We start from the raw sequence: 21135 nt of genomic DNA, 5'->3' as shown, positions 1-21135 counted from the left end.
TATTAACAACAATGTCTACTTTATTAGCTCTTTTACTAGATAATAATTACACCAAATAATACTGAGAAATGGCCAAATAAGTATTCACCGTTGTTCTTATTAATGGCACAAAGCCAACCTCATTAATAATTTTCGTGAAATGCAAATAGGGTAAATAATTGGTTCATTTGATCTTTCCATCATCATTTAAAGGGTGAATGAACAGAACTTGGCCTGTCTTTAGCATGTCTTCAGCACAAGTTGAGCAGATGGACACACGTCATTGTCATATATTTGATGCCTGAAATAATGCAATGTGACATGTCTTGCGGTCTCATTAACTTGTTCTGCGCTTGGGTGTTCACAATTTGCAAGATCCCAATAAGGGTCCAGTGAGTGCTGTTCTTTTGGTCCTTCCTCCAACCGTTCTCTTGTTGTAAGTGGATGAGAGGGCTCTGGGTCCCTCCCACTTGCCTGGATACCTAACTTATTTGCCTTTTGCTTGCAAGTTAATGTTATTGTTATCTTTTGTTTTACATTGCCTGTAGAGCTTCAGACCAAAGGCAGGACATTGATGTGAGGTATCCCAACGTTCCACAACTGTAGTATATATTTTGTTCTTAAGATCGGTCAATATGAATTAAACTTTTCTACCCAGTCTTCGCAAAAAGTCAGCTTTACAGCCAAGATGTATTGCTTTGTTTCAGTTTCTATGTGGTCATACATATTTAGAAGCAGTGTTAATAGGCAAGATTTGGCTCAAGGCGTGTGGAGTGCTGGAAATATTTTTCTTTATATCTTTGAACCCTACTCATCAAGTAAATTGGAAGGGGTAACCGTGAATAGTCACAAAAAGCCAGAATCTTTGTTTGACCAATTTCCCCTCCCAACGGCACAATGTTGGTCTCTTAGTTCGAATTATTTTCATTACCAAATAATATCAAATAATATTGTTTGACTTTGGAAGCCCAGTTTTTGGTATTGTCATAAAATTAATAAAACACTTTGTATTACGAAATTCATTCAACTCACACACTCTCTCTACTTCTCTCTAGTCCTCATTTACCCATATTAATATATATGTGGCCTTGTATCTAAAATGGCGCTTTTTTTCTGCATTACAATTCCTATCTCCGAAAAATGGATAACATCCCACTTCCTTTCAGATATGGGTTTCGCAACAGTGAATTTACAAGAACGTTGACACATTCTTTGAGTGGTCATAATACGATAAAACTAACATCATCAGAGCATGTTTTTAGTACATTATTTCATTCTATGTTGCCATTCATGAGTATGTGCATGAAGATAAATGCATTGTTCAGGCCTTCTTCTCAAGCAGATGAAGGGCTTTCAAATTCTCCTATATTTTCCTCTCTTTGTAAAACTTTATTAGCTGATTGACCGGCTGACAATCCATCCTGTCACTAAATATTTTAAATGAACACTGATGTCTTTCATACTTCTACAATTTCTTATTGATATGTAAACTTGAGCATCCATTGTGGCTTTCACTCATCACTGAGTTAGATCCTCATTGCGTCCTTGTACAATTGCCTTAATCTGTTTTTTCTTTCTAAATAATACAAAAATGTTACCAATGATGTGTCATTTTGTGTACTTATTCTGGACTCTACCAGTGGATCTAACCCCAATGATGAATGATATCAGGAAGGTCAGATCATTGGTTGAATAACACAGAAGTATATGTGGCAGTGCGAGTAGTGAAAATATGGTGTAAATGCAGCATTTGAGAATGTGTGATGCCTACCACATTGTGTTTCTATCCATCAAACTGAGTGCCACATGTTTTCACCTGAATTTTACTTGTTGATGTATGTAATATAGTTAGGCCTCATAGCCTTTGGGTGGTTTTTCCCCAAACATTAGCCTGCTTACCTCCACTTTTTGCTGTATTTGTTTTGTTGGCCTTAGGACTCTGAGCTCTGTATCACTGCTGACCAGTGCTAAAATGCATGTGCTTCTCCCCTAAAACATGGGTTAATTGATGTATCCTTAATTGGCACATTTAATGTACCTGTATGTCCCTAGTACAATGTACTGCATGTGCCCAGGGCCTGTAAAATAAATGCTACTGGTGGGTAGGCAGCCCTGATTGTGCCACTCACACAAGTAGCACTTAACCACGTCTCAGGCCTGCCACTGCAGAGCATGTGTGGGAAATTAGACTGTCATGTTGACTTGGCATTTAAAACCCTTTGCCAAGCCTTAAACTCCCCTTTCATTAACCATACATCACCCGTAAGGTGAACCCTTGGTAGCCCATAGGGCAGCGTGCATTGTAACAAAAAGGTAGGGCATGTATTTTTAAGTTTTGCACTTCCTGGTAGTAAAAAACACCTAAATTCGCTTTTCACTACTGTGAGGCCTAACCCTCTCATAAGTTAACATTGGAAATTCCTTATCACACTTTTCAGCTGTAATTCCTGATTGAGAAGGAGTGGCTCTGTCATGTTCAATATAATTGGAATGGTAATGATGAAACCTCTTTTCTTGCAAACTTGGATTTAACATTACTATTTTAAAAATGCCACGTTTAGAAAAGATGTATCTGTTCTTAAAGCTCTGTGTTCCTGCAGCCTGTCTACAATAAACGTCTGGGTGGGTGACAGCTGGACATTGTGCCTTCCCTATAGACAGCCACACATAAAGGAAGGGTAGGTGTGACTGCTTTCCCATATGCATCCTGATGGCTCATCCTGGGAAGGATAAGATGGGGGAGTTTACAATTACATCTGAATGGTCAGTGTCTGGTCCACACACCAAGTGTTGATTACCCCCTGTAGTGATTCTGAAGCCAGACCCGGAAAGGGAGGACCTATGTGCACTTCAAAGCCCTTTTTTAAAGCCACCTCCACTTCAAAGGCACAAGTGGGTATAAGTGCTGCATCTCTGACCCCACCAAATCAGGCACTTCTGGATCTATAAAGAAACTCTGTCAGGAAGAAGGGGTGCTGTGCTGCTATAAGGACTGTCACTCTGCGAGACTGCCGATCTGCAAGAACTGCTTTTCTGCTGTGCTGCCTTGCTACCTGCTACCATCTGGCCCTGCTGACGAAGAACTGGACTCTTCCTTAAACCCAGTGGGATCTCCAAGGGCATGCTAGCTTGCCTCCTGTTTTGAGACTCAGGAATATCAACGTGCCTGGTCCATTGGATGGGCCACCTAAGAGCATGCTCCATTCGAACCAATGCATCTCCTGTCTGCGTGTTGCAGAGCGATGCTTTAGCGCTGTTGCAGGAGCAGAATCGGTGCGTGACAGTTGGAACCAGCAAATTATCTTAAAGGTCCGATGCTTCAGAACTGCCCCATCACTACTGCTGCAGTGTGAGAAGATCAAGGCATTCCCTCTACTACGTGGAGAAACCTGGTGCATCGTCTATGGAACCAACTCCTCTCAGCTTGGTGCATCATCCTCAGAACTAGTGCATTGCCACCGCTGCATGAAGAAAATCAACACATCACCTCGACTGTGCGATTGAGATTGACACATCGCTTGGATGCACCCCGCATCTTACTGTTGTGACCAGGATCAAGGCACTTTGCTCAGTGGGAATTACGTGGCTCCAGTATTCAACCAGCACTCCATCGCGGCTTGTCTGAAATCTTGACTTTGCCCTAATCCAGAATGACCAGATACCCTATCGAGGCATTTATTGCATCTAAAAGCTATTTTTTCATTTAATCTTTAAAAATTCCTATGGCAACTTCTACTACTTGGATTTTTGCTATTTTGGTCTTGTTTTATTTATAAATTCATAATCTATTTTCCTAAACTGGTGTGGTGTTTTTTTGTGGTGTTTTCACTGGGTTACTGTTTGAAGTGTCGAACAAGTACTTTACACATTGCCTCTTAAGTTCCTCCTGACTGTTCTGTGCCAGGTTGCAAGAGGGTGAGCACAAGTTATTGTATGGTGTGTATCTGACTGACATTGACTAGGATTATGGTTCCTGCTTAACAGTAACCCAATTTCTAACAGACAATAAAATACATTTCATTTGTCATTGCTTTTTTTTTTATCCAATCTATACATTTTGATTAATTGATGCAGAATGGCTAATGTTTTAGACATTGGTGTAGTTTAGAAAGTATGGCTCATATGTATATTACTGCATGATTGAGTGATTAAGATCATTTTTGTGAAGTTGTATCAAAAGGTTTGATTATTGCGATCCAAGTTAAAGAACGAATTACGTTTGTTGATCAAATTAATGTGTACATCAACTTTCAACTACCGCTCCCGTTGATGTAAAAGTTTGTTATTGAGAAAACAAAGTTGTAACTAGTATAGTGTTTTTACATTTTAAAGCACTGAAGTCGCAGGGTATTCTTTTTTAAAGAACATAACTGCAATGAATACAAAAAAGGCACCAAAATCTGGCATTTTTATTCACGTCCTGAACCAGCTTTGGCAAAAGCCATCTGTTCACCTACTGTGCACAAATGGTCCCAGCCTGATTTTACAGTGTGGAACGGTGAAACGGACTGCTTCATCAACATTTTAATAAATTCCATTCCTGCTTCAATTCCAATATGCAATACTCTCATATCACAAACATTGTTATGGCAAAGAATGGACAAAACAGTCAGTAGAAAAAAAAGACTAGCACTAAGGACGATCCCTCGGAAAAAAGATAAAAAAATAACCTATGATCCATTGTAGAAATATTCATTATCAAAGTATAACCCCAGGTAAAACAAGTGCTTTGCACCGTCCTACATAACTATTGTTATCTCCTTATCAGAATAAATTATTTACATGATTTTTTTTTATTTTTGTGGTCTGAAATGAACCGGTACTGTACCATTCCAACCCATTCATTTTCTGCAGCATATTGTGTTTGTACGAGATCTTATCAGAAAAACATATTTTGGACATGTTATCAATTTTACTCAAAATACATTTTCGGAGTTAATCATATCCTAATGTTTTGTAAAACAATATTTACATCTAGACATAAGCGAGTGTATTGTGTGATTAAAACATGTATTTTCTCAACAGGGTGGGAAAAGTTTGGCCTTGTGGACTGCCCCTGAAGCCATCCAGTATCATCGCTTCAGTACCGCCAGTGATGTGTGGAGTTTTGGTATAGTGATGTGGGAGGTGATGTCCTATGGCGAGAGACCTTACTGGGACATGTCAAACCAAGACGTAAGTTAAAAGTAACTACCTGTGACGTTTCCTCATATCAGATGCATGTCAGAGTTGCCACATTATTATATTGTATTTTAGATGAGCTTTTTCTCATTAACTACCATATGGAATTTCCTTACAGCTCTAGAATTCGTCGAGGCCATAGAATTGGTAAAAATGCGCTATACAAACGGTGGTCGAACAACATAAAATATTATAGAACAGGAACTCCTAAAAAAACAATGCCCCTATAGCTGTTAATTTATGTGAAGTGAGGTAAAAGTTAAGGTAGGGTTGTTACACCGAATATTGAATTAACCCCATATCTAGAATTTACATGTCCAAAAAATGCCGCACACTTGCTGGGTGCTTACAGCCGCGGTCGGTAGTTGGATGACCTGCATCACCAAATGTGATGCAGTGCGTGCAACAAAATTCGTTTTATTTATTTGTATGTTTACTTACCTGTAAAACTCCATAATCCATACATTAATACCCCCCACCCTGCCCCTCCCCCTCCCCACGTCACCGCCCTGCAGGTCATCCCACTACCGACACTACTGGGTGCTTATTTAGCAGAATTTGGTTCTGGGTCCATTACAAATAATCAGGGCAAACATTGACTGTTTCTATTGCAACCAATTTACATAGGCATACAGGGCCCAATTCAGAAATACCTGTAGCAAAGTCACAAGTGTGGGTTCCCCTCATTCAAGGTGGAAGGCCTGATTCAGAAATACCTGTAGTAAAGTCACAAGTGTGGGTATACTTCGTACTCGAGGCTGATTCTCCGCAACTCATTTCTCAGTGCCGAGGACCCGAGTGCGGAGACTCCCCCTTGTATCTGTATTACACGGAAGTACCTTTTTAAATCTGGCCCTTATTGAATGTATCTAGGGGTCGATTAGGATGGCGGTGAATCCGCATCCTCCGGACCGGTGGAAGCCACCGCCGGCCCGGAGGATGCGGATTCACCGCCACAGTCCCTGACAACAACACCTGCCAGATTAGGATGGCAGTGGGATCAGCGGCAGATGGCAGGTCCTTCCGTCGCTGATCCGTGGGGTGTAGACCGCTATTTGGTGGCGGTGTTTGCAAGACACCGCCAGCCAAATTAGGAAGTGTGTGTGTAAACATGCTTTTCCGCGGCGGTTTTTCCGCCGTGGAAAAGCATGTGGACCTTTGCTTCTGGGGTGCCCTTGTGGGCCCCCAGGGTGAAAGGGGGGTGGGGGTGCACATGGGGGGTACCTATGGTACCCCTCTGCATTTGCATGCACAAAGTGGCAGGCACCACGCGGTGCCTGTGGCTTTGTGCATGCAAATACAATGCATGCATTTTTAACATTGCGGCGGGTGCTGCTTGAAGCAGCACCCGCCTCAATGTTAAAGATACAGGATGTGACCGCCAGGGTGGCGGTCACATCCTAATTGGCATCGAGGGAACGCCCCTGCCCTTGCAGACGGTCCCTCCACCTCGGGGGTGGCAGACGGACGCAAGTCCGTCCGCCATCCTAATCGACCACCATATTTGGAAATCCTAAAAATCTTGCATGGCTCTGGCACTTGTAGACATTCAATTGACGCTCTTGAGAAAAACCAATTGGTAATCTAATTATTGATGGCTAGGTAGTGACGAAAGTAGGACAGTCTTTAAAGAAATTATTGAGCATTCATAGCTTGCCTACCAGCTTGAGTGCCAGCCAAAATCTTAAACTGAAGCAGCAAGGGACCTGTCGAAATTTGAAAGAGGAAGCATATGGCGTGGCCTCCAGAATGTGTCAGAGTGACAGCTCAGCCTGATAAAACCAGCCTTGAAATCTGTCTACGGGATGCAAGAGTGAAGTTTAAAGAGCGTTGTAACATACAAGGGGCCGATTTATAATAAAGTGACGCATCTGTAGAGGTGCGGCACTTTCCCTGTGCCTCTCTGAGAAACACTTGTGCCACCATGTACGTGCAGTATTTAAAATACGGTGCACAATGGCACAAGGATTGACAGATGTGTCAGAAATTCTGACGAATCTGTTGGCGCAAAGGTCACGCATTGCTGGAGTCGTGTCACAAGCACAACGCAACTCCAGCAATGCATGGGAAGGCCTATCCTCATTGTACTGCGCCACTCTGTATGCCTGCTCCAAGCAGGCGTAAAGTTTTGATGCAGTGGAGTCCTAGAAGTGGTGCAGTGAAATCTTGTAGATGTCACTGCGTCACTTCTATGAGGCTTTTTTGCGCGGGAATGCCCACCCTGCATACAATATACCTGACCCAGGTATAATGTGATGCAGGGCTTTCAGCGTGTCGCATCTCCCTAGATGCATCACGTTGCAAATGGGCTTCATTTTTATGCCGCCGCTGCCTCACAAAAAGTGATCCAAATGAAAATTACTCCCTCCTGACCTATAAGTACTTTTTTCGTGGGAATAGTCTCTCCAACACAGGGCATATACTAACAATGTCTACACCAATTGTAATTTTTTTCTCATTTTACTTTATTTCACAGTAGAAAAATTATTTTTATCTTTTTTTTAACATCATTTTACACTTATAACATTTATAGAGACATATATATACTTTTTCACATAAAATGTTTTCTTTGAAAATTATTTTTTACCACAATGAAACAGTGCAAGTATATCTGTGGATAATCAGATTCAAATCAACACTAGATCAATAAATGGTGCACAAAACAGGTGAAGAGCTGCACGCACACAACACATACATTCTTCCTAAACATCCATTCCTTTACACAAACAAATAATATATCCTATATCATTGAATCTGATGCCCAATTAATGATCAAAGTCATTAGATTTAAAAGAGGGGAGATGGTCGTTCGGTGGAAGGAACAGGAGTACGAGCCACCTTCTTCAGGACCAATCAGATACAGTGCGATATAGGAGCTCAAAACCTGCGGCGCTGATCTGATCTATTGTACGAAGAGAAGAAGCCAGATTTCTGCTACTATATTGTTAAAGGGATACGTACGGCTTCTATGCTGTAGAAAGTTTTGAGTAATCACTGATAGGCAAGGAGGCGGCTGACTGTAAATTCTAAATTCGCATTGTCTTTAGCTTGGGGTGTGGAGGGGACGCCACCTTTTGAAATGTTTATCCGTGGCTATACACAGCCACAATCGTATAATGGTACGATGTATCTTTATATTGCCCACACTTCCAAAGAGCTTGACGTTTCTGATCCCCTTACTCGGCCGCCACTGCCATCATCCTCGGCTGGTTGAATACTGCCACAAAAAGTGATGCAATGGTGGCGCAAAAATTATGCAAGGGGCTTGTAAATTTGCGCCCTAAAGGCTTACTGGGGCTGAAGGTGCAAGTTACCATTGGTCACTATCCCTCCACTTCATGTTTCACAGCAATCTGTGCTGAGCAACAGCAAACTTTATCCCTTAACTAACTTTCTGGTGGAATAAACCTGGAGGCAGATTTGAGGCTGTGGAACTCACCGAACCAAAGTCTCTGGGTGGAACCATTTCACAAATCTTTCAGATTGGGTATTTAACTGAAATATCCAACACAAATGTGATGATGACTTAAAAATAAAGGACACAGACCATCCATTAATCAATTGGATTCTAGCTATTGCAATCTGTGTTTTATTTAGCACTCTGAAACAACTGAAAGGAGCTGTGGCAGCCTGTAAAACTCTAAATAGGGAGCATGGCCAAGATGGCAGCCACAACGGATGTGTCATGTGCTCCTCTGCCTGCCCGATGTGGTGAAATGAGCATTTCAGGCTGAGAAGGGTTCAGGGACAACCAGAAAGGGTTGTGCTGGCATCTGCAGGAGTGACAGAAACCACCAGGGTTGGTGGAGCTGTTTCTGGTATACCCTGTATCAGCTGTGATCCCAGATGGAAGGTTTAAAAATGGTGGTCACTGCCTACTGAGGGGGCTTCGCGACAAGCATAGAGGGCACAGTTTAGAAGATATAGCAACCTGCTCTGCGTAGATGGTGATGAGTATCCAGCGGTGGTGAAGCTCCTTCGGAGGCTGAGACGCTGGTGGTTGCTCCGAGGGGGTGGCAGTCCCACTGAAGAGCCTTAAGGATGGATCTTTTGCTGCGGCAAGGGCCCCATAATTTTTGACTTCACGCAGAAATTAAGCTCCCAGAGACTACACAGCGGACGCCCATAGAGGAAGTGATCACTGTATGGAGAAGGGCCTCTCAACTCTGAGCCAAACAAGCAAAAGTGAAACCTGTGACTGGGCCCTAGCAGTAGATGTACCCACTGCTCAATAGCCACACCGCTCAGTGCTGTGGCCTGGGGATAGACTGCAAGCAAAAGCGAGCACCTCATGTACATCATCAATGCACTTTGGTTCTCAGCAAGTTCCTGGGGCCTAGGCAGCAGCAGGAGAGGAGGACATACCGATTTGGACGGCCTTCTGGGCCTGCAATTAGCCACTGAAGCGCAGCTGAATTCTGACAGCAGATGCATATTCCACATGGTAGCTCAGGCATGTGGTGCTCTGCGGCTTGGTAACAATCTAGCATTCTTGACCCTTAACTTGAGCACGTGGTGCACCCCCTGTCACAGTGATGTGCAAATTTTCTTTTTTTCTTTCTTTTTTTTTTTTAAAATACATTTTTATTTCATCAACATCAGAGTTACAAATTCATAAGACATTGCCAGAGAAACAAAAGTACCTTACAGTTCAGAAAGCATTATCTTCGGGTTCAAAATAAATAAATAAAACATTTTTCAAAAACGTAACCTAAAGAGCTATGGTCTGGGAAAGGTAAATCATAAGATAGAGAAAACTCCTTACAAAAACAATAGAAAACCATCATCAAGAAATATCATACAGTCTTAGTTGCGTTAGACTTTCCCCCTATTTCAGCTTATATCTCACCCAGCCTTCGTTTCCATTCAATTATTGGGGCCCATATCCTCCGTCCAACTTCTTTTTTTTCCCTCCCCCCTTTTTTCATATAGGGCCATTTCTAAGATATATATGGCCAATACCCAAGAGATCCATTGCTGTAGCGTTGGGGGGTTGGGATCCTTCCAAAGTGTGGCTATGCATAATCTACTGAGAGTCATAGCTAAATACAGAAATTCATGGTGGAGAACTTCTACACCCTCCCTCGCTACACCCAAAATCATAACTTCATCAGTCAAAAATAAATTAATCCCCAGTGAATCAGCAAAAAATTGTTCTAAAGATTTTTTATACACATCTAAAGAGGGACATGATGCAAACATATGAATTGTGTCTGCTTGCGTGGATTGGCATCTTGGACAGACGCACCCGCAAATTTTAACGCCTGGTACACTTGCAAAAACAACAAGTAGACCTCTAGGCGCAAGCAGCAGACCTAGAAAATAGGTCTCTGAGAAATATCTGAATCAGGGAGGTGCTAATGCCACAGAGGGTTTGGACATGGTGCATGCTTTGTTCCTGCAGATACTGGCTCACAAGAATACAACAACAGACATCCAGTTTCATAGAGTACCTAGAGCGGGTTGCCCAAGAGAGAACAACATGAGACCCCCAGACATCCTGGCCTTTGTTCAGGTGTTTACTCAACTTCAACCTCAAGGAGTAGATACTTATGAGAACAGGTGATGTAAACCCTCTGACATTCATAGAGCATAAGTTAGCATTGTATCAGGATCTCTAGTTGATTATCCTCCAGAAATGCTGGGACTTTAAGCTAAACACAGAAAATCTAAGAAGGAAAGACTCCACCTATGGCTGTGGGCAAGCATTCTGCTTCATCTTCCACTGGCATTGCAAACTGCATCAACTTGGCTCACTCTCCAAAGCACAGAGAGTTCTATATCTTTCTAATGAGGAGGCACATGGCACAACTCACTGACCAGAGTAATTACCGGTGTGACAAGCCAATATTTGGCAGTGTGTCATCTGGTCCCTCAGAAGGTTGCACCCAGCACCATGCATCATTGTGATGGAGCTGCATGCAGTGCTAGATTGACTATCCTGAGAGACCGAACAACAAGATGTTTGGTTGTTCTGGTGACAGTTGGGGTAGCCGGAGATGCTGTGCTTGGAGCGACCCTGGGCCTCTTAACTGATGAGACTTTTCGAGTAGAGAGGAGGGGTAAATCACTGGTATTTCCTACCGTTAGATGTTTGGTAGCATCCCTCCAGTCTGGGCCAGGCCCAATAGATATAATTACATTTCTTATCCTAATTGGACCCTTGAATAGTTACAATGTTCTTTGGGGCTTTGCATGGGGTTTTGTTTTTGGGGTCATTCACTTGAGGCTAAGTAATATTTGCCCCCCACCCCCTTTTATGATCCAATTGAGCATAGGCTTTCAATGCTGTTCTTATTCCCCAGTGGTGCTGTCTGACCCCCTTCCCAGACACATAAATACCGGGGGTGGGCGGGGCATTAAAATCTGTCTAATCCAAGAGACAGATCTTCTTTACAGAGATTGGTATGGGCATTTTCAGACTGAAATCTCCTAAATCCCCAGACCCAGATGGATTTACACCATACTTCTGCAAAAGCGTTTGCCACTTACTAGTTCCAATTCTTGCCACGCTATGTAAAGCCTTTGCTAAAAAGTGGGAATCTGACACCATCAATGCTAGAGACATCCTTAGCCATTGTCCATAATCCACATGGAACAGGGTCAAGACTGATTTGCATATGGCTGGGTCCAAACTGGGGTGCTGTGGTGGGCAAAAGAATGATGGATTAAACCCAGATCCTTGTGACTGGGGGTGAATGTTTGCATTGTCCAGAATTCCATCCATCAATTATTTCTTTTGCATATGTCACCCTAAATGGGAAGGGTATGCCCAGACGTGGGTCCTGGGCTCACTACTGGAATCAAGCTAGACTGGCTGATAAAAAGTGATGCCCCAAAACCGGTCCCAGGATGCTTGTTTCCGGTCCATGGAGGACCTGGCTTGGCAGTTCAGGCTGGACTGTTCCCACAAGGAGCATATAACTCCTCTCGACTGAGTTCAACAAACTGACATGCTTAGTTTTTTTCAGGTGTTACATATAGTCATCCGGCTCAACTCGAAGACCTAGATTTGAACAATCAGGTTTACTGTTAATTTACCTTTTATTTGTACACCTTATTGCCATAAGGTTTAGGAAGGGAACAATATATCAATATATAATGAGAGGGCTGCTGAATAAGGAAGGTAGGAGTAGGACAGGAGAGTTTGGATTCTTTATTCATTTTTCTTTTAGTGCTTTTACCTTTTTCATCTTTCTAAAATTCTTGTCCCCGCAGCCATAGTCATGTACAAGTTTTGAAAGCGTTCAATACACAGGATTGATCCATAAAACTGTTAAATAAATATGTTGAATTGAATTTTCAGTCCAATAAAAATACTGATGGTTCTGCTATCAATAGCAGTGCAGCCTATGATTTGCAAGCGCTGAGTACCTCCCTGTTTGAGGTATGACTTTCAAATCAGTACCGCATTTTTTCATTACTTTTTAATTAATACTGGCTGTGCACAAACTTTATTATGTGTGACCTTACGTTCTTAAAGGAGCAGATTTATCAAAGGCTTTTCTCCAACTTGTAAGACAGAATTAATCAATACATTTGTCCTAATTATGAAATGATGACTACGTTCTCATTCAATCCATGCCAATCTGGCAAGAATGCCAAGAAATATGCCAACCGTGATTGCTTTTCTAATTTTTTATTATGTATACCTCCTATCAGAGCTGGGCTCGTAACAGCAAATCATTTTACACAGATTAAAAGCAGCCTTTCTATTACGGTGGCTTTTATCCACCACTGGCATGAGCTGAATTTAAAATGGGTGACAAACGTTCTCATCGCTTTAGAATTATTGTGCTGTAAAGTAATGCCTACACTGGCGCCTTGTCTCTATTTCTCTGGTTATGTGTCAGTCTCTCTGCCTATCTGTGTCAACATGTCAATGCATCTATCTATCTATCTACCTATGGTACCCCCCTGCATTTGCGTGGACAAAGCGGCAGGCACTGCGCGGTGCCTGCTGCTTTGTGCACGCAAATGCTGTGCATGCATTTTTAACATTGAGGCGGGTGCAGCTTGAAGCTGCACCCGCCGCAATGTTAAATATTGAGGATGTGACCGCCACCCTGGCGGTCACATCCTAATCTGCACGGAGGGACCGCCGCAGCCCCTGCGGACGGTCCCTCCTACTCTATGGTGGCAGACGTACTCAGGTCCGTCCGCCATCATATTCGGCCCCTATATTTGCTTAGAAGTCCCTAGTATATTGGGCTGCATGATACCCAGGGCCTGTAAATTAAATGCTACCAGTGGACTGCAGCTGCTACAATAATACTGTCTCAGCCCTGCCACTGAAGCCTGTAATGCAGTTTTAAACTGCCATTTTGACCTGGCAAAATAAACCTTCCTTTCTAATATTTATAAGTCATTTCTAATGTAGGCTCTAAAAGTTCCCACGGCAGGGTGCATTCTATTTAAAAATGAGTACATGTGGGATTACATTTTACATAACCTAGTAGTGAATAACCCCTTAATTCATTTTTTTGCTACTGCATTAATCAAGGAGTAGAATGAGTCGGTGGTAATGTCAACCTCTCCAATAGCCAGACCCCAGAACAACATAAAGACTGTCCCCATTTGCTGGGGCAGTTTGCCTCACTGTTCTCACTAACCACTGGGCTCGCCAATCTGTAAATCCATGACATTGACATGGACAGTAGGGCTGTAAAGAACAAGATCTACAGGTTATCTGATGAAGTGAGAGTCTGCATCAAGGACGAAGTGTCCAAGATAGTAGAACTATGAGTGATTGAGCACTCCAACAGTCCTTGTGCCAGCCCATTAGTGCTGTTACCCAAGGCAATAGAGGGCTTAACTCAGTCACCAAGACTAATGCTCACCCTATCCCCTGAGATGATGAGCTCATAGACAGGTTGGCAGCTGACAAGTTCCTAAGTATCTTTGATTTCACATCTGAGTATTGGCAGATTGACCTAGCCGAGGGGGGGCTAAGGAGAGGTCTGCATTTTTCACTCCGGACCACCAGTTCAGTTTAGGTTTCCCCATTGGTTAAAGAATGACCCTTCCACAATCTAGAGGTTAGTCAACATGGTCCTGGCTGGAATGGAGGCTTTAAGTGCCACATACCTGGATGACAATGCAGTCTTCAGCTGGGAGGACCACCTGTTCCACAATAAAGTGGTGCTTCAGGCCCTGCAGCATATGAGCATGACTGTCAAGTCCAGCATGTGCCAGATAAGGCAGGGATATGTGATCTACATGAGACACTAAGCGGGCGGGGCAAAATGCAGCGCCTTCAAGCAAAGATTTAGACTAACCTGGCTTGGGAACCCCCCAAAACCCAAACTTAGGTGAAGGCATTCAAAGGCCTCACTGGAATTTACAGGAGGTTCGTCAAGAGGTTCACTGATAGAATATCAATATTAAAAATAGTGATGTTCAAAATATCGAGAAAAAAATATAGACTACAAAATTATTGACTCCCATACCTGCACAGGTAAGTACAAGAATATTGAATCAAATATATTGATGTAAAAAATAATAATTTAAATATATATATATGTATATATATATATATATATATATATATATATATATATATATATATATAAATATATAAAATATTAAAATTAAATTTAACAAAATAAATTACATTTAATATACATGTTTACAAAATATTACAAATAAACATAATTAAAAAAAAAAACACACACAAACAAAATTTTATGCATATATATTTACTTTGGAAATAATTAATACACTATTATCTTTAATTTATTTTAAAACTTTAAAACTATATAAAAATAAAATATATATGTATAAATTTTTAAAATAAAAAAACATTCTAGAATAAATGAAAACATTAATCTATGAAAAATATTTAAACTTAAATTGCCCAATACAATCAGTGCAACAGTAAGGGCATGATACTGATGCGGGTTGGAAAGCTCTACTACCTAGAGCCTGATTCTGATGCGGTTTGGAAGGCCTCCTAATGGCATTTGCACCTTCCAACTCGGATTAGGAATGACCCAGGGCCCAATTATGATGCGGTAAGGAACATATGCTCCCATTGAAGTCAATGGGAGTCCAACCAAATCGTATTGGGAAGCATCCGGATGCATTGTACTCCGTCGGTCGGACTGTCCCGATCCGAGTCGGCTGGAAACCATTTCCAACCCGATTCAGTCGGAAAGCATTTCCAACCCGCATCAGAATCAGCCCCTAAGTGTTGGATAACAAAATAATTCATTATACTATTCCAACTCCAGTGAGTGCAACAGCAGGGAAAGTGTTGGATAGTGAAGGGGTAAAAATTACAATTCCCACTCCAAACATTGCAACAGTAGGGAAAGTGTTGGATAACGGGGGGGTACAAATTACTATTCCCACTCTGGTGAGGGCAGCAGTAGGGAAAGTGTTGGATAGCGTACCGGAAAAAAATACTATTCCCACTCCAGTGAGTGCAACAGTAAGGAAAGTGTTGGATAGCGAAGGGGTACAAATTACTATTCTCACTCCAGTAAGAGCAACAATAGGGAAAGTGTTGGATAGAGGAGGGGTAAAAATTGCTATTCGCCTTCCACTGAGCGCAACAGTTGAATAAGTGTTGGATAGTGGAGAGGTAAAAATTACTATTCCAACTCCAGTGAGTGCAACAGTAGGGAAAGTGATGGATAGCGGAGGGGTACAATTTACTATTCCTACTCCAGTGAGCGCAACAGTGAGGAAAGTGTTGGATAGCGGAGGGGCAAAATTACTATTCCCACTAGAACGAGTGAAACAATAGGGAACATTTTTGATAACAGAGGGGTAGAAATTAGTATTCCCACTCCACTGAATGAAACAGTAGGATAAGTGTTGGATAGCGGGGGTAAAAGATGTATTCCCATTCCAGTGAGTGCAAAAGAAGGGAAAGTGTTGGATAGCGGAGGGGTAAAAATTCCTATTCTCACCCCAGAGAGTGCAACAGTAGGGAAAGTGCTGGATAGCAGAGAGGTAAAAATTGCTATTACAACTCCAGTGAGTGCAACAGTAAGGTAAGTGCTGGATAGCGGAGGGGTAGAAATTTCTTTTCCAACTCCAGTGAGAGCAACTGTAGAGAAAGAGCAGGGTAGCGGAGGGGTAAAAATTACTATTCCCACTCTAGTGAATGCAACAGTAGGGAAAGTGTTGGAAAACGGAGAAAAAAAATTACTATTCACACTCAAACACTTAGAAAAAAATATATATATTAAAAATAAAAAATTAAAAGTAATAAACAAAATTAAAATATATACATATATTAAACATATAAAAATAACACATTATAATACTAATTACATATACAATATTAAATACATTTACCCAAAAATTTCTTTTAAGCTAGAAAATATTTACAAACCAAAAATTAATTAAAACATAATTGTCTTTTTTTATTTCCTACCCTATAACACCACACCAATAATAAAACACTTCAACATTTTCAATTAAATGTATTTACATAATTACCATAATTAATAATTAAAAAAATATTATTAATAAAAAACGAATAAACATTACTTGACTATAAACTCTTTAACACTATAATATCCACAACACACACCTAAATTAAACTATAAAATAATACAACACGATTCAAACATATTTTAAAATTTAAAACTATTACTGTTAACAACTTACAATGAAATAATTTATTTGTATTTAATAAACACCCTTTACCCCTTTGAAAGTAAGAAACACACACAAAATAAACAATTACCCAAAATATATATATCAAATAATTACCATTAATTAACATCTATATATAATTAATTCATCGTAAATTACTTCCCACCCTTTACTCCTAAAACTCCACAACACACACCTAATATCAATTACCATAAATAATTAACAATTAATTTACTAAAATGTATTAATAACCAATTATTAATCCATCAATTAAAAATAAATTACTTCCCATCCTTCCCACCATTTACAACTCTAAAAACAACACACATCTAAAATTAATTACACAATTACCAAAATGAATTATAAATGAATTATTTAAAATTAACAAACAATTATTAATTCATTAATGAAAAATAAATTACTTCCCCCTTTATACATATAAACAACACAACACACACCTACAATTATTTACAAAATTACCAACATTAATAACTAATTACTTAATGAAAATTAATTAACAACCAATTATTAATTCATAAATTAAAAAATAAATTACTTCCCATCCTTTACACCTATAAACACAACACACAACTAAAATAATTAAACAATTACCATCATTAATTACTAATTAATACATTAAAAAATAGTTAACAAACAATTATTAATGAATTATTAATAAATGACTTTACACATTTAACACTATAACATCTCAATTAAACAAATATTAATAAATACAAATTAATCAATACATGTAATATAATTTAATTACTTCCCATCCTTATTCCCCTATAAACCTACAACCCGCTACAGAACTAAAAGCGCAACATTCAAATACAATTTTTGTTAATAACTACTAAAACTTTAACACATATATTGAAAATACAAAGAATTCTTATACAAAAAAACATACATCACATACATATAAAATATATACTAAAATACATAACAATAATAAAAACGATATTTTTAACAACTATATTTTTGCAAACGACATTAAACACTTTGATATTTTTTTATTGATATTACTTACCTTAAGTAGATATTCTTGACCACGATATTCTTGCTGTCGATATTTCTGACCCACACTATTAAAGACTCAATATTTGTGCAAGTCAATATTTTGTACTTTATGTTCTGTCTTTGCACCTCGTCAAGGCCTAAGCATCATTGTTGTCCCCTAGACTGAGCTAATCTCTATGAAGCAGCCTAGGAAGGTGATCTGAACAAGGGCCTGCCAGAAAGCCTTTGACACTTTGAAGGAGGCCATGTGTACAGTGCCAGTACTCAAGGCCGCTGACTTCTCCATGGAATTTAGTACCCAGACGGATGCCTCAGAGCATGGAATAGGTGCTTTGCTCGCACATCTAAATGAAGAGGGCCTAGATCAACTTGTAACCAGATCACATCCCTCACCACAAAAAACCTGCCTCTACAGGCTTGGCCAGTCACAGCTGAAACAACATCACATCCCACACCCTACGTCAGAACCAGCTCAATCCCACCCGTTTTGTAACCAGGGATATCAACTAATTCAGCAAGTGAAACACAAACTGGGTTGACTCCCTGGCACCCTGCAAATATAACTGTCAGAAGAGAACCCAGAAGCAGGCCAACTGGTACACAGAGGAACTCTAATCAACCAAGCGCTACTGCAAAAAACAGGAACATAATTGGAGAACCAGTCAGGGTCCAATCGACAAAATCATCTTCAGAGTGGCCCTAAGTTACCTCTAACAACTCAGAGAAACCAAGAAAAAGGCCCTAGCCAAGCTCATAGAACACAGCAAAGAGATCTTCGCAAGGGTCAAGAGCTTCACCGCTCCAGCATCTGCCACCAACGACAACACCACACCCCCCGGCAAGAGCTTAGTGATAACCTGTGACAAAATTGCAACTATCTACAACAACTTTGACCCCCAGCAGCTTTAATACTGATATTCGATATTTAATCATTTATATAGCGCTAGAATCATCCCGTCAGGGGTATCTCCGTGCTAGGACTGCTAATTTCAGCCAAGCAAAAGCACATCAGAACAGATAAGTCTTTAGCAGCTTTCTGAATTGTAAGTAGACTGGACATTGGCGTAAGTGGGGGACTCCACAGTTGAGGTTCGTCTCTTTTGAAAGAGAGGAACCTCAACTGTGGAGTCCCCCATGGACCTTCTGTCAATCAGAACCTATTCAACATCTCCATGACTTCACCAGCCAACGTTGTCAGGTTGCATGGCATCAGCATTCTCTCATACGCAGATGACACAAAACTGATGCTCTCCATTACTCATGACACCCCGACAAAAACCAACCTTGTTAACTGCATGACTGAAGTAGCCAACTGAATGAGATCCAACTGCCTCAAGTTCAATTTGGACAATACCAAAATTATGTTTTTTGGAAATAAGACCTCTTAACAGGACTCCACCTGATGACCAGCAGACCTAGGACCCAACACCATCGCTCATTCCAGAAACCCAGGAATCATCTTATACAACAAACTTGACATGACTGCACAGGTCAACGGAATGACCTCCACCTGCTTTCAAATGCTGACGATGCTACAGAAAATATTCAAGTGGCTACCAATGGCTACCAGAGAACACCAGGTAAAGAGTCACACAGGGGCTTATAACGAACAGACTCGAATACGGAAATACACTCTATGCTGAAAGCACCAAAAAGCATCCAAACAGACTCCAAAACATCCAGATCACAGTAGTGAGACTCATCCTCAACCTTCCTCACCACTTGCGGATCTCACCAATCAGTCAACCAATCAATCAATCAATCAAGTGATTTGTAAAGCATGGCAAGTCACCAATGAGGGTCTCAAGGCGCTGGAGTAGCTAGCTGCTTCATGGGGATATATTAATTTGAACATCAAGGTCTTGCGTCCTTTCCTGAGTTGCTGGAGCACTGTGGTGGCCCTGAGGTGTAGAGATAGGTAATTCCAAGCTTCGGCCTCCATATGTGAGAAGGCGCATTCGCCACTGTTGCTTCGTTGGATCCGGGGGAGGGGGGTCTGTGAGTAAGAGGGAGGTGGATGGTAGGAGTCTGGTCGGTTGGTGGAAGATCATTTGTTTGTTGATGTATGCTGGTCCTTCGTTGGGCTGGGCTTTATATGTTTGGGTCAACATCTTGTACTGGCAGCTCTTCTGGATCAGGTGCCAGTGTAGCTCTGTGGGGTGGGGTGTGATGTGTGTTCGCCTGCGGAGGTCGAAGAGGAGTCTAGCCTCTGAGTTATTTATTGTTTGTAGTCCCTTCAGGAGGCATGCAGTGATTCTTAAATAGATTGCATTCCCCTAGTCCAGTCTGCTGGTGATGAAGGCCTGCGTGACAGTCCTTCTGGTGTTGACTGGAGCCACCTGAAGATATTGCGAAGCATGTGCAGGTTGTGGAAGCAGGTGGATGAGACTGCGTTGATCAGTTTTGTTCATAGATAGCTTGCTGTCCAAGGTGATGCTGAGGTTGGGGGTATGGTCTGTCAGTCAGGGAATGGGCCAAGTTCAGTTGGCTGCTATGCGTAGTTCCATGGAGAGGTGCTGTTACCATAAATGAGGGCTTCCGTCTTGTCTGTGTTGAGCTTGAGACAATTGTCCCTCATCCAGTTGACGAAGCTCATCATACATCTGTGGACGTTGCCTCTGGAAATGGAGGGGGTCTTCTGACAGTGAGAGGATGAGCTGAGGGTCGTCGGCGTAGGAGATTATGTTGGGTCCATGCACTATGACCGTTTTGGCCCGGGAGGATCATGTAGGTGTTGTAGAGGGTGGGACTTGGGGGACACCACAGATGATTTTCGTGAGTTCTGAGGTGAACGGTGGGAGACTGATTCTCTGGGCTCTTCCGGTGAGGTATGAGGCAATCCATTTGAGGGCATCTCCTTAGGTTCCGATGTAATGGAGTCTGTTGATGAAGATGTGATGGTAGACGGTGTTAAAGGCTACTGACACGTCCCAGATGATTAGGGCTGTCATTTCACCGGAGTCCAGGAGGGTCCTTATGTCATCTGTGGTAGCAATCAGGGCTGTCTCGGTGCTGTAGATGGCTCGGAATTCAGATTGAGAGTGGTCCAGGAGGTTTTTGTTTTCCAGGTGTTTGGTGAGTTGCTGGTTGATTGCCTTCTCGAGAACCTTTACTGAAAAGGGGAGCTGGGAAATGGGCCAGTAGTTCTTAAGTTCTGTTGGATGAGCGGATGGTTTCTTCAGGAGATGCCTCACTTCACCATGTTGCCAGTCCTCAGGGAAGGAAGCTGGGGTGACTGACGTGTTCAGGACTTTCTTGAATTCATTTACAATTGTCTTGCCCCCGAGGTTCAATACGTGGTGGGGACAGGCATCCATGGGTGACCAGAGTGCACAAAGTTCATGA

The 21135-nt window shown here is 41.5% G+C and overlaps 1 protein-coding gene across 4 annotated transcripts in view; it reads left to right on the top strand.

The window, feature by feature from the left end:
* Window positions 1–21135, top strand: part of EPHA10 (EPH receptor A10) — a 1640855-nt gene that overhangs the window by 1564392 nt on the left and 55328 nt on the right. For 3 of the 4 annotated variants that reach the window (XM_078681220.1, XM_078681221.1, XM_078681222.1), the window contains one exon: window positions 5005–5154. In XM_078681220.1, the coding sequence (XP_078537346.1) occupies window positions 5005–5154 (150 nt within the window). The remainder of the gene's footprint in view (window positions 1–5004; window positions 5155–21135) is intronic. The other variant, XM_078681224.1, reaches the window with a different exon arrangement.

The sequence above is a fragment of the Lissotriton helveticus genome, chromosome 3_1 (assembly GCF_964261635.1).
Source record: "Lissotriton helveticus chromosome 3_1, aLisHel1.1, whole genome shotgun sequence".
Classification (NCBI taxonomy): domain Eukaryota; kingdom Metazoa; phylum Chordata; class Amphibia; order Caudata; family Salamandridae; genus Lissotriton; species Lissotriton helveticus.
The sequence above is the reverse complement of the archived record's forward strand: the minus strand, read 5'-3'. Positions and strand labels throughout refer to the sequence as shown.